General features: G+C 40.7%; 1 protein-coding gene across 1 annotated transcript in view; it reads left to right on the top strand.

The window, feature by feature from the left end:
• The window catches only part of arid3c (AT rich interactive domain 3C (BRIGHT-like)), a 73,506-nt gene extending 62,470 nt beyond the window's left edge, over window positions 1–11,036 (top strand). Inside the window, exons 4-8 of the mRNA XM_054601685.1 lie at window positions 632–815; window positions 3,163–3,407; window positions 5,059–5,343; window positions 7,156–7,245; window positions 10,332–11,036. Of these exons, the coding sequence (XP_054457660.1) occupies window positions 632–815; window positions 3,163–3,407; window positions 5,059–5,343; window positions 7,156–7,245; window positions 10,332–10,510 (983 nt within the window). The 3' untranslated portion in view covers window positions 10,511–11,036. The remainder of the gene's footprint in view (window positions 1–631; window positions 816–3,162; window positions 3,408–5,058; window positions 5,344–7,155; window positions 7,246–10,331) is intronic.
• The last annotated feature ends 4,166 nt before the right edge of the window (window positions 11,037–15,202 follow it).

Genomic DNA, 15,202 nt, shown 5'->3' with positions numbered 1-15,202 from the left:
CTGCAGCTATCGATCGCTATTATGGTAAATCCGATGGGCACAATGGAACTCTATCAGCAAAATGCAGGTTAATTATCTCAGGGTCAACCACTTTGGAATCCTCACAAAGAGCCGGCCGTTCTCTCTTTACTGCCCGACATTAAATTGCAAATGAAAATGATTGTCTGACTCCCTTTATTTTGCTAATAAGGGGGCGGGCAGTCATTAATCGAAGATTACCTCCCATTGTTTTTAAAGATTGTATTTGTGAGTTTTAAACAGGTCCAGACTCATTTATCTGCGGTTATGTTGTTATTGCATTCCCGTGTTAATTACCTTTGACTTTATTTAATGCCTCATATGTATATTTTGTGTTGTTTTCTTATATAATACAAGTTTCCCTTAAGATATAATTTCCCTTGTCATAAAAAGAATAGCTTTACAATCAATGAGGCAGTTTCCAGTGGATAAGACATTCAAAACTTTTTTCTTTTCTCTTTTTTGGAAGTTATATTTCCTGCCGTTAACAGAGCTGTCAGACATTTGACCGGCTCGAGATAAATTGGCCTCATAAGACGGCGCAGCAGCCCATCGACGGGAGGAACCAAAGTTAATGGGATTGATTGCGGATATTGTGTTTGCTTTTCTGCAGGGACTCCGGTGAATCGGATTCCTATCATGGCCAAGCAGGTGTTGGATCTCTACATGCTCTACAAGCTCGTCACGGAAAAGGGCGGCTTAGTGGAGGTCATCAATAAGAAAATATGGCGCGAGATCACCAAAGGCCTTAACCTCCCTACCTCCATCACCAGTGCAGCTTTCACTCTCCGAACGCAGTGAGTACGAGCACAGGAGATAACCCCTTAGATGACTGATAACCCTGCACTCCTCCTCCTCCTCCTCCTCCTCCTCCTCCTCCTCCTCCTCCTCCTCCTCCTAACACCAGGGCCGCCACAAGTGTTCCATGAGTGTTTGCTTTTTTCTAAGGTGAATGAGACTTTTTGGGTCAGGCCTTCTGTTGCTTTGTCTCACCCGTTATGATTAAAATATGATTGTTTCTTTTTTTATGCCATATTGACGGCTTATTTGATTATACGTGCCCGGGCGGGTGAAAAACACACTCATCTTCATTTCCTGCAGCAGCAGGTAGACGTGTGGTCCTCGCTGTGATTCATGGTAATTATCGCCTTAAAGATGGCTCTGCATTAAATCTGGAGTCTCAGTGTTTCCACATGATTTCTCACCTCACAATCCCCTCTCTTAAAAACAAAGTGGAAAAAAGTACTGTTATTTAATGACATTGTTTTGGAATACGTTGAAATGTTTTAACCCTGATCAAAGAGATACAAACATTTCTGGATCTTAAGGAATTAGTGTTATTTGATCTGAATGATAATACATTTTTGGCAAGTTTATGTGCCAGAGGGACTGAAAAACTGTCCTAAACCTCAGAGGAGCTGTTTCTTCAAATGATTTGAGGGGAGACACGGCAGGCAAAAACATCCCAAATACACATTTATGTGTTTATTTTACTACTTTGTCTATTTCAGTCTGTAGATTTCTCCTTAATTCACCAAAAGTTACCATTACATGATGGCTAATTTGCATATTTAAATTTGTATTAATGTCAGTAATCAACCTGGAAAATTTCATGGTGATATCTATTAGTTTATTTATACCCTTTTCACCTGTGGTGCCTAAAAAACATATGTATTTTTTCATAATATACCTTAAAAGGTCATTTTCTCAAATTTTTCTCAGACTGAATCAGAAATCTTACATACACCAGACTTTACAGTTTCATTCCTATCTATATTCTGATTTAGATTTTTTATCCTAAATTCCCTCTATATAAACCTTTGACTCTAATATGTCAGCAAATTAAATAAGAATATTGAACCTGGCTTTATCCAATGTTCAAATTATTTATTTTCTGGAAATTAATGAATTTATACTGATAAGATAACTAAGGGTTACATAGGTAACTTCCATAGGTAATAGTTATTTTAAACCAAACCTCAATGTTTTTCCAAAACCTAACCAAATTATTTCCTGTGAAAACGGAAGTTTATTTTGAAAAGTCTGTACACATGTAACGAGCTCAGGTTGCCTCATGTTGCTGGACTTTGGCAGAAAATGTGTAATAACATTTTTGTATGATATCATAGTAACAGTCATATGCACTGTGGTCCATGATTCCTAACATGTGACGTGTCACTCCAGAGGACCAGTACATGCAGCACATCAGTAATCAGACCTTATTTGGAGACACGGCTTACTGATTTTAAGTTCTGGTTATAGAGGGAGCTGTGTTGGTCGTGACTTTGCAATATTTTATTTGTGTGTGTATATGTGTGTGTGTTTCAGAGCATACCAACAGTGCAGTGAATAAACAGAAGGACAGAGCAGACAAAGCTTTTCACGCAGAACTAATGTGTCTCAATTCAACAAATACTAAGATGATCAGCAGTGAAAACTAATTTATTCAGACTTCTAGAGGCTTATTTGTGTTAGCTTCACTTTCCATCACACTTCAGATCATTTTAAATTCGAGGACCAATGTTAATGCTCCCATCTTTCACCCTCCAGTTTCAGTGTTACTCCCTGCATCAGCCTGCTTTTGTTGTATAAAGACATTTAGAAACCTGGTTTACTGGCACAGATGTGTATGTTCTCCAGGAGAAATCTAGCTGGTTTGACTAATTCCTTTCCCCGATTATTGAACACTTTTCTCATTTTCACTACATTTAAGAAATCAGCTCACTGGAGACAGCTGACTGGTTAAATGCATGTTATTGCACAGATTGCAGCCATCGCAGAGTGACATGCTACACATCCTATTTATAATTAAAGGGAAGAAGACATGCAGTTGTCACGCTGTTAGAAGCCCTGTGGTTTGATGATGGTATGATAATGTCGACAGAGGAACTATCTGACATTTTTTTATCATTTGTAAATTGTGCCCAGTGCTTGACACCAAAATAATTTAAAACGAATTAAAACCGTCTTTTCAGGTAAACCCATTCAATTGTTTCACAGTTGTAGTTTAGGTGGTCATGGTTTCATTGTAGGACTTTTTTTTTTTTAAATCCCAGTCCCACCCTGCAAAAAAGGATTGATTTGATTGATTGACAATATGGGTCAAAAAGCCTCGTAAATCGTTGTCGTCTTCTTCCCCTGCAGGTATATGAAGTACCTCTACCCGTATGAATGTGAAAAGCGGGGACTGAGCTCCCCCGGTGAGCTCCAGGCAGCTATCGATAGCAACCGGCGGGAAGGCCGCCGGCAGAGCTACGGCTCAGCCATCTTCAACTACTCTCCTGTGGGCACCCCCTCCCTCCTGTCCTCACCAAAGATGCATATGTCCCACGTATCTATGCCCACTCACAACAGTGGCCATATCTCCCAGGTGCCTGTGATCAAGAAAGGTAACATAAGACACAATGATAATAATAATAAATACAATATATGACACATGAGAGAATGAATCAAGACGATACTCACCACTCTGCTGATCTCGCTTTCTCTTCTTAACAAAAAGTAGTTTTCATTTAATAATTGATTTCACCTGGTTCTACTTTGCCATTTTTTTCCAAGGAGTTAACGCTCTTTCTACAAAACTTCCTGTGCAGATATTTCACATTAAAAGATATATAACATGGTTAAATTGATATTTTGCCCCCTTTTCCTGGTGGGCTTTTGATCAGACTGTATATATGAAGTGGACAGAGTCACTGTGAGGTCAATCATTGGTTTGTGGACTACTGAGTTGAGTTTTGTCATTTTTGGTGTCGCCATCTTGGTTTCTTGCAACCAGATCTGTTGAACAAAACTGGCTCTGTAAATGTACTAATGGAATAATGCTGTGTAATTGTGCATTTTACTGAATTTACCATGACATTATTTGCCATTTTAAAACTGGCCTTTATGTTTGAATTTATAGCAAATGATGAAAAATACTCTTAGAGGAAAATAAGAAAATTATTAACAACCAACTCTTCAACAAACATTGCGCATTATACCATTATGCAAACAATTCTGGTACAAAAGCATGCATGGTCTGTGAGATAATAATAGAAACAAGTTATTTTGGTCATGATGCGAACAGTGGGCCTGATCCTAAATAAACTAAATATTTTTCTGTCACTCCGAACGATGATTCATTTCCTCCTCACAAATACTTTGTCACAGAAAAGGTTCCACACGATGTATTACAGAGATTATTGCGTGATTATTACCCAGCTACTTAAGAAGAAGTCAGTGTGTTTACATGTCAGAAATATATGTCACAATAGCTGTTCATTCATACTCATGCAACTTGCGGGTAGTATGGTCATTTCCCCCAAAGAGGAAACATCTTGCAGGATTTCCTCATATCTTCTGACACACACCAACGCACCACGAAGAGCATGGGAGCACTTTGAGTACAGGGAGAAAAAGTCAGAGCGGACTAACCCGTGTAGCGTGCCATGGAGACATTAGCCATGTTATCTTTTTTGCAAGTTTTTTTAGTGTTGCCGGTGTAGTTAATCTGCACTGTTAAGATATTGAATAAGATCTATTATTTCAACTACACAACACAAATTTAATAATTTAAATCTGCCAGCATCACAAGGCCCAAACCAGCAACACTAAAATAAAAGTGTTGTATAAACACACTTTGCTTCACCATATTTACCCCACGTGGTAACCTGAAGATGCGGGGCCCGCATCTGTATGGATCCTTGGTTACGTTTTCAACAGGCAGTCTAGTTCAGTCCAGTCCATCTCAGTTCAGTTACGTTAGTTATACACGGTTATTTTCGTGGATGGTACCACTAGAACCACTCCATTGTTGATACCACTAAGCAAGCTGATCCGATAACACAAGTAAAAACATTATTTACACAAGATATATATATATATATATATATATATATATATATATATAAGATATATTTCAAAATGTCAATGAGAGCAAAGATAAAATACTAGATGTGAAAGCTTACTGATAGATCATCATCTACATTATCAGACACTATTCATCAGACATGTGTTGAGAGACAGATATCACCTCCTTAATAGTCTTTTTCTCCCCAGAAGAGCCCCTCTTGGGCAGCTGCCTCCCCAGCCGGTTGACCCACCCCATGTCACCCAGCGGCCACCACGCGGCGGTCATGGCCGCCCAGGCACAGGCGGCGGCGGCTGTCCAGGCAGCGGCTCTGGAACAGCTCCGAGAGAAGCTGGAGAGCGGCGAACCGCCTGAGAAGAAGATGATGATGACGGTGGCGGAGGAGCAGCAGAGGATCATGCAGCACGCCCTGCAGCAGAACCTGCTGGCGATGGCCACCCAGCTGCCCCTCAACATCAAACTCAACAACAGAGGTGAGACACTCACGGGGTGTTAGAGTACACCGATCTGTGAGCAAGCCCTCTGAAAGAAGTTAGAGAAAGTCTGTACATTTCCTTCATTTCACTTTAAATCCCATTAAATGTGATTGAGTGTATTTTCAGAATGTTAACTTAGAACTATCTATCAGTGTGCATGGCTTTGGCAAAGTTTGAAATAGCAGACATCACATCAAAGGCATAAGAAAATGTAGCTTCAGATGGAGAATCTTCAGGTTTGAAGTTCAGTATGCTAATGTTTATTGGCAACAAATCTCATGGAAATACCCAAACAAACAACGAATGTATCTGACTTGGATGGCTGGACGGATGGACAGACAGATGGACGGATAGATAGATAGATAGAGAGAGAGAGACAGACAGACAGAGACAGACAGACAGACAGACAGACAGACAGACAGACAGATAGATTTACAACTACAGTGACCAACTGTTTCAGGAAATGATTAGCCTTTTTTCATTTTTTCATTTTTTTCAGAAACTCTTTATTTACGAGTTCCATCTTCAGTAGGAACCAATGAGTCATAGACAGAGTAGTGGAGTCCCAAAGTATGTAGAGACAGACTTGTTGGTTTTTGATCTTTTCATGGGATTTGTTCTAATCTATCTTGTCATCCTTGCACTCTCATATTTTCCCATATCACATTTTTCTGTATGTTCTGTGCTGCATGCCCATATGTGTTGACAGATAGCTTCTTGGACTCTTCGTAGTCAAATTTTTAATTATCCTTATGTATTTATCTCAATTTAGATGCGCATCTGATATAAAACCGCGGTGTCTGAGATGAAACACGTCGTTCAGTATATGTCCAAGCATTCATTAAGCATGAGCCCCATTTGAATGTATCATCTTAAACCCGGCGTTACCGTAATGTTGAGGTTGCTGGCTGCCTCCCATCAGACTTTAAATGACAGTGTGTCTACCTCGGTGGGTGGCGTGTAAAAAAAAAACAGCTAATGGCCCTCGCCGGGGAGGCTGTCTGAAATCCAGCTGTGCGACCGCCTCGACCGCTAACGTGCACATAGCTCATCATATCACACGTGTAATTTGAAGGCTCGGGCCCCACAAGATAGTCATGAAGAAATAGTTCTCCTCCAGCTCGTCATGAGTAAAAGAAAATGCCCCGTCCAGCCGAGGGGCCAGCAGCCATCGCGGCCCATGACACCGCCATAAGTCACACAGGACTTAATGATAGAGGCTTAAGGAAGAATAAGGGGCCTATCTGTTCAAGTGTGATATCATTTCTGTCTGCATCAGCGCCTCTCTCGTATTAGTCATAATAGCGGGCTTTGCGCTTGATGCGTTATGGAAGAGAAACGAGTGAGAATCTCTCCCAGGTTAATTCCCACGCTGGTCGTCTGGCTCCGGCCCTCACATATAAACACTGTCATTTAAAGATTACAATCCAAACACTGTTATTTGTCTCCACCCAGATGCACTTCTCAGACGGATCAAATTTGTGTGGAAAATACGGGTTTTGATCTGACATTTCTGTTTATTTCACAACCAGTCGCATTTATTTGAGACATGTTATATTTTTTTTCAACTGCGCGCCGCCGTCGCTGCCAGCCAGCGGGATTCATCTATAACTGACATGTGCAAATGGCTGTAACATCTTTTGACAGTTCTTTCTTTCCCCAGAACTTAATAAAGCTCTCCTTATCCTGTCACTCTCTGAATTATCACCAATACTCCAGCGGGCGCTCCTCCCGCTCCTTCTGTTCCCTTTCTAAATGCTCATATTGAGTTTTTTTCTCTCTCCCGTTCTCTGCCTCCTCTCCTGACAGATGATAGACAAGAGACCGCATTGAACCTGTCTACCAACGGCATTAGCAGCATCAACATGTCAATAGAAATAAATGGAGTTGTCTACACAGGTAAATAGAGGGGCCGTTTGCTGATGTAATTGCAGGCAGGAAATTCAATAAGTTATAGCAGCACCCTGGTGCTTAGTCCTCTGCGCAATTTGATGTCTTTGCTATAAAATCCATCGTAATGAAGTGGCAGTCCAATAGAGTTAAAAAAGTTAAATATCTCAAAATTGGGCCTGTGGATTTGAGGTCGATGGGGCTTATTGTCTTATGTGCCTGCAGAGTGAGCGTGTGTGTGTGTGTGTTTGTGTGTAAACGGAGGTAGCTTGTGTCTTGAGGTAATTACTGCCTCTCAGCTTTAACATCGGCCATTCATGTCAGGGTGAAAGCCTGGTGGCCGTCGCATCACATCCAAGCCGGTGTTCAGCAGCAGAGAGTGTTGACCTGATCGTGTTCATCTTCAGCATCAGCCTGCACTCTGTCTGTGGATGTCTTCATCATTTAAATTATTCCTAAATCCCCCCCTAAAAAAGGCTCCAATTCAAAAGGGCATCAGTCATTTAGAGGCTTTAACTTCACATTTACCCATTTAAATCGTTGTCTTTTTGTCATAATTATTTTCCCAGAAGTTATGAGTAAAACATATACAAATACATAGTCGTGTCAAGCCAGGCAACCTTTATTTACGTAGCAATTATCACAAATTTGTCTCACAAAAGAGAGAATACCTCAGCAGGTTGATCTCTCTAACCAGAACAACTGGTCAAATACTGATGCTTCCTCAGTGTCTCTCGGCGCCTGATACCAACGCACTGAGGCATCCTTTAGCGTCTGCATGGGACACTTTCAACTTACCCATCCACAGCCTAGTTTGACACTCAGAGCAACCCATGAGTCTAAAGAGCGAGGAATACTGCTGGGTAGTTGGCAGGAAGGGAAGAAAACTTGATGCCAGTTTGAAGCTTAGGGGCAACGAATCAACTGTCGGTATTTGAGGGATTTTTGAGGGAGAACGAGTTGCATATGCAAAGTAGACAGTAGTAGAGCTTGAAAGAATGCTGAATGATATTAAGTAATTGAAGTACAAACAAAAAAATTATCTATTCCCTCAATGTTAAACTTAAATCTGGAGTAGGGAGTTCATTTTTGGCGTCATCGGGCAAAAATTCCATTATAACTATCGTCCTGTGTTTTTTTTCAAACTTGTGGTTCTGTTAAGCTCTTTGAAATTACACACTGGGATTTGAAGCCAAGCTACAATATTGGCCAAGTGTTTCAGAGATAGAAAAAAAAGTTTCTAATAGTTTAGCCTTTTGCTCACCAGGGTGCAGCTGTAAGATAAGATAAGATAATCCTTTATTAGTCCCGCAGCGGGGAAATTTGCAGAGCACTGTGAGCACAAAGCTAAACTATTTCCAATCCATCTCTGAAACTCCTCACTGATACTGTTTTGGGTTTTACCCCTTTGCAGTGTCGGCAGTTTTCACCAATGCTGGAGTAGAAACTTTTCCTGCAGTAGATTATGCCGTTGATTCAGGCTTTCACTGTCGGAAGGGACGCGCACAAACCTGCATTTGTAGAACAGCCAATGGGAACGCCCCCCTTGTCTGAAATGACCTGTGATTGGCCAAAGTCTCCTGTCACTGGCTAGACTTTCTGAGGCATGAAAACAGATCCAAGAGGATGTGCAGAAGTCTAGTTTTCTGTCAGACAACTTCAATTACGATATTCTGAAAGGTTATTATTGATTTTTTTTGCTCATTGACACCCAAAAATAAACTGCCTAACCCAGCTTTAATTATACATTATACTGACCTGCTAAACATACTTGTAGAGGAAAGGCCTGATCTGTATATTAGTATTGATTCTCTTACATTTAAAACACAATATAAGTCTTTTGAACTGCACCTCAGATCTATGGGGGGGTTAAGAGCAAAGAAGTGGCTTTAGTGTTGAATTCAACACTATTAGAAAAGCAAAGAAGTGGCTTTAGTGTTGAATTCAACACTAAAGCCACTTCTTTGCTTTTCTAAATTCTATGTACAGTCTCTTTAACAGACTTTGAACTGGTTCTGGTCCCAGTCAATTCCCTGCCTTTTCTCTTAGAAAATCCAGTATTCTGATGTCTGGATAAAAAAAATCTGTAAAAACTTTAGGATTTCATTTTACACCTCTAAGTTACAAGTCCATGTCCTGTTGACTCTGAAGAGATCGGTTTCATTCATCCTGAAGCCCACAGATGTGATGCTTACAGTCTCTGGAGATCTGTCAGAATTCATGGAACCATACTTTGCATATGTAACTCATTTGGAGTTGTAATTTCAAAAGAACTCAGGCAACATTATTTTGGGCACAGTTATATGAGTGTGAAACACAAAACGCTGAGGCACAGCTGATTAAATGTGAGGTTGAGACGCTTCCTCTGTAGAATTAAGAGGTAGGATAAAGAACTGTGAGGGAGTGGGAACGTTGGTGATTACGGCGGAGATAATCGCAGTATGGGGGTCCTGTTTTTTTTATATGTGGAAGTGGTGTGAAAAAGAGTATTAAAAAAAATTGCCCTTGAGGTATTGATTATTTTTAAAAGGACTGCACTTCATTACCATGAAACTGTAACACAATAAATGCAGACCAAGCGGATTATTACTAAGATTTCAGTTTCTCTGCAAGTGGGTTTAAGCTTTGAAAAACACAATAGTGGGCAGTGCTGTTATGCCATTTGTACGGTGGCTGACAAGGGCCAAAACATTTCCAATCGGAGAATCCATGCTGCAGGTTTAGAAACGATGCCAATTCCAAAACAACAATGGCGACGTGCTGCAGAGAGCCAAAACCAATACATTAACGGAAAAAAATCGCTGCAAATACAGAAATGATCTAAAGTCAAAAACACACAAACGTCAACATGGTTTGTGTTTGTTTCACTTTACAATCTTTCCGTTTTTGCAGGATAATTTGCACCACTTTTTCACTGTTGTATCTGCCTTGAATATTCATATGTTTTTGGGTTTTGGCATCATCTCTGAAGCTGCAGCTAGTTTCTGGAAACGTTTCTGGCGGTGCGTTTGCCCTCGTCGTCCACCGTACCGGCCCTTTAAGAACTGTACCACGTGAAGTCGGAGGATGTCTAATACTTGACGTTTGCTCCTCAGGCGTCCTTTTCGCTCGGCAGTCGGCCATAGCAGCGATGACGGGACATCGCGGGAGACACGGCAACTGTCAGACTCAGGGAAAGACCAGTCCCACACAGTTCCAGCCCCACTGCTCCTCCTCTTCTTCCACAACCTCCTCCTCTTCCTCACTCCACGGACACAGAAACTCCTCCCCCTGAGTTTCCTGTCCGCCCATCACCTCCCTCCTCACCCCTCTGGGGGGAGATCATTTCTCTTCTCAAAGACACCAAGCAGTTGGAGACATAATAAGCAGAGAAAACCACATTCAAGTTGTTTTTGAAGGTGGTTTTCTCTCCAACCACGCAATCAGATTCCTTGTAGGTCAGCTATTTACAGGCCAGAAATCTTCCTGTCCCCCTTTGTCCCCCCTCTCTTCCTGCTCAGTGTGTTTCGAGGACATTTAACCCTTGTGTGTTGTCAAAGACATCCGTTCCGTGTGGAAAACTTCAAAAGCACGGTCGCCCGTCAGCTCAAGGTGCGACCCGGATGAAGCCACACCAAGACTCCCTCTTGTGCACCATTTCAATCAAAAGACGAGGCGACCGAGCAGCAAGCCTTCAGCAAGAAATGACGGACCTCAGAAACTCTTACAGCTGATACCAAAGAAGGAAACTGATCTATCCTGGCTCAACACATCAAGCATTTAAAGTGAGTTTTAGCACCATTGATCAAACCTGAAGAGTACCAAGCACATCCGAAGAGGAAATCATATGTAAAGTTTGTAGATACACCATGGTCTTATGTTCAATTAGACCATTACCGTAACTGGCTAGAAAGAGTGATGTGCACATCCCTCGTAGTTACATTAGAAGTTTGAGTGAAGAGTCTCATGATTTATTTTCCGACACAGTCAGCTCAGTTCAAAGACAATCAGCAACTCATTAGCTCGCTAACTAGCTAGCAGGCAAAAGGAACCAAGCAGATACGTAGCTCTGTCCTCTGGTGACAATGGTACCAATCACATATTGTTAAATCAGTTTGAGCTATTAAGGGGCCGCCCAGGGCAGAAATGAGCTGTCAGTCAGCAAGCGTTGGACTGGAACATCACCCTTGCTGTGTCAGATAGATTGTTATGATTTAATTGAGCTCATTTACTTAAGGATTTTCACCACATAAGCATTATATGAACTCAAATATGTAATGAAACAACTTCTTCTCACTCCCAACTCATTAAATGACGACATTTGGTCAGGTCTGGATGGACAGGTCAAACAAACACAAGACTTTCACCCAGGAGACCTCTGTGTGTGTCCTGTGTGAAATGTTAATCAATATTATTTCTTTTACCTCAGTTTTGTTATGTAACTTATGCACTTAGCTAGCGGCGTACATGTACATTTATAATAAACATTTATTTTAGTAGTTTGAAGTTTAGGGCCACTGACCAAGTTTAGGACCACTGACCAAGCGTCGGTATTTGACCAGTTGGGAGTGAGAATGTGTTGATTAAAACTACATTTTGACACATTTGTTTTTATTGGGCTTTAGTGTTGCACAGTACTAATTATATAATGATAATCAAATAACTCTAAACTAGTTGGCAAATAGATAACCTGGGACCCCTGAGGGCCTTGAGGCCCGGGGCAGTTGCCAGCTCTAGCCCACTAAAAAGACATTGAAGAAAATGAGGAAATGCACACATGTACAGTCAATTTATCTGACATAAGAACATCATTGGACAATTCAAATTAGAAAATCTGACCAAAGATTTACCACTTGGATGATTTACTATGATAAGATCATGTCTCAGACACCCATTCATTCTTAAATTTAACATTCAGATGATGTCACGCACTAAAAAAAGGGTTTGTAGGCTCTGGTAAGGCTTTACAAATATAACATTATTATGGTGGGATTTCTTTAAAGCGATGTTTTAATCGACCCTCAACTATTACCATCTCTTTTATAACGGCGGTCTCTGAGGAAAATGCTTTTTGGGCCACAGTACTGAGGTTGACCCCTGGGACAAATTGGAAGCGAGGCTTCCTGCCTCAACTTATCTGTAATGTTCTGTATTGCATTCTGGGACATAAACCCCACATTCAACAACACTGGAACACAGTTAGGAGTTTATAATATGTGTTTTTTGACACAGTTTTTTGCTCTTAGTAGGTTAGCTAGAGTACTAATGACATTTTTTGTCAACGGCTACAATAGTTGACCAGATCGTTGGCTAAACAGATATTCCTTCACATATATCTGCGATGAAATCATCATGTCTGTTCAGTTCTGTTGAGACAGCCATGGTGCTGATCACAGCTTCTGTATGAGGACCTCTAATATGGCCACTAAAAGGAGTACATGGCCGATCACATGTAGCGTAAAAAACATGTGGAAAACGCCAATGTTTAGGGTGGGGGAGTTGTGCTACTGTCACGCATGCCATTACTTAGCAACCAAAACCTGACCCCTGCAACAACTATACACTTTAGCCATTTTAGAAGTAAGCTTAACTGACCTAACTAAACAATCAAAACAAAGATAAATTGATTTTCGGTACCATAAATCCCTCACAGTGGCTTAACTGCTCGATCTCTCTGTGTCAATTTGGCTGACATTTTAAACCAATGTTATAACAGAAAGGGTGAATAAAGTAGTCCATGTGACAGACCGTGAAGCTTTAGGTATTCCTACACTAAAACGATGAACTTCTTCTCTCTGTATTTGCATAGACTCATATTTATAGAAGAAGGAAAATAAATTAGCCAGCTGTGATTGGTTGTACCAAGTCACATGACATTCGGGTGCATGCTGCAGCGTTCAAAAAACTTGTTGAACTATTTATTTCTTGGGGTGAATCCGACTCGCTATGAAAAATGGGTGCGTGGGAACGTTTCGCACCGCGACAGTGCAAAAGAACGCAACATTTGAACGGCCGCTATCACATCAAAGCCCTTTACTTTTGAAGCCTGCTGACAACAGTAGTCTGTTCTTTTTGTTTTCCAACCACCTGTGATCACAAAATGGGTGTCAGTTGATTTTGACATGCCCGATCACAAGGAAACATCGATTTTGATGACAGAATACTTTTTTTTTTTACATAAAATAGTTTTTTCAACAAGCATCGTTGGTCAAGACCACAAAATGATTTTTCTCATGATGAAAAGGAAAGTACACGATCAAAATTCCTGTCCTCTCTGGCCTTCCAGAGTGCACAGAGACGGCCGACAGCTTGAATTGATGTGATGGCAAGCGCCTCTGTGGTCCAACGCTTTCCTCATCCATTACAGTAAATATTGCGAACGACATCATTGCTCCACCGTCGTGGTCAGAAACGCTCACACACAAAAAAAGAAATCTCTGGTGAGGCCGGGCGCAGTAGGACTGCAGCACACCAGGTTGTGTCGTTTCTTTAAAGAAATATCCTGCAACACACACTGAGTTAAGCCAGGACCACTACCACGTAGAGAACTAATGAGGATGTTTGTTAACGTGATAAGACCCACAATAAGCACAAAGCTGACGTGACGGAGCCTCGGGGACGGCATTGAGATCACTGCAGAAACGAGGGTGACGGGAAAGAGCAGAGCACTTCAGCCTCAGAGGCAGCAAGTGAGCAGAAATACAGGAAGTGATACGACGACATGTGGTCTGTAGGAGACTGTCATCAGTCACTCAGTAGTTTTATAATTCTTTTTTTTAGTAATGCACTTGTGTCTAACATCAGAGAGCTTCTCCCTCATTTTTTTCTCTTTCTTTCTTTCTCAGCTTTCGTAAATATATAAAAAATATTTTCTTTATCGTGAAGGGCAAATGGGAACCGGTTTGAAGATATATGGGTTTTTATCTGAGTCTGTTCAAGCATTTAATTGCAGATTTTATTTATTGTGTTTTTTCTATTCGACACTGCAAACGTCACATTTGGGCTCCACCACATTGTTTGCAAACCCTTTTTAAGAGTCTTCTTGAATGCAGATACCTCACCAATCTACCTGTATATAGTCATAGTATAGTATGAATACAAGATTTACCTCATGAATTTCTTTTATTTTGTATTGTACAGCCACCTGAAAACCAATGTTTTACTTCAACAGATCACTGGATTATTTTGATTTTTTTTCTTGATTTGTCTTTTCATATTTTGTATGATTATACCAAAGAAGGGAATATTTTATTGACACACATCTACCTCATTTGTTATAGACTGTGCCAACAATCATGTCCACAATCTCGATTGCCAGTGTATTCATGGTCCTTCATATCCATGTATTTGTGTGAACACAAAATGCTTTTTAGTCGAATGTAGAAAAAAAGAAAACATATATAGAAAAGACTAAAGAATTAAGCAACATGTTCAAAGTGCTTTTTATGTTGGGTGTTGTGCCGGCGCAACAAAACAGCCTTTTTGTGGGACACGGTAGGGACGCCAGTCAAAACAAGTTCAATCTGCATGAAAAATATAAATGTGCAGTACGGAGGAAGACAGCACCTTGTAGAAATGGGCCTGAGGATGGAGGTGTCAGTCGGTCGGTCGGACGTCACATTCATTGTGATATAAATAAGCACATTTGCTTATGTAGGAATTTCTGTGGCAGATTACGAACATTTGTGGACATTTGAATTGAGATTATGCTGTTCATATATTCAAGGTTAAAGCCCATCAGACAGATTGTCGGCCCAATGTATCAGTGGAATATATCTTAACTGATAGCCCAGCATATCATATCGGCTGATAAGTAACAGAAATGTCAAAAATATGTTTCTGTTCTTTCCATTCAATTGCCAAGTGCATTTTAAGGGAACTTTTAAAATGTAATGAGAAAAAAAATTCGGAACTTTTCCATCAACTGGTTTGGAGCGAATAAACTGGGCTACAGTGCAGTTTGTTAGAGCAGAAGAAGTAGAGGTTG

The sequence above is a fragment of the Anoplopoma fimbria genome, chromosome 7 (assembly GCF_027596085.1).
Source record: "Anoplopoma fimbria isolate UVic2021 breed Golden Eagle Sablefish chromosome 7, Afim_UVic_2022, whole genome shotgun sequence".
NCBI lineage: Eukaryota > Metazoa > Chordata > Actinopteri > Perciformes > Anoplopomatidae > Anoplopoma > Anoplopoma fimbria.
The sequence above is the reverse complement of the archived record's forward strand: the minus strand, read 5'-3'. Positions and strand labels throughout refer to the sequence as shown.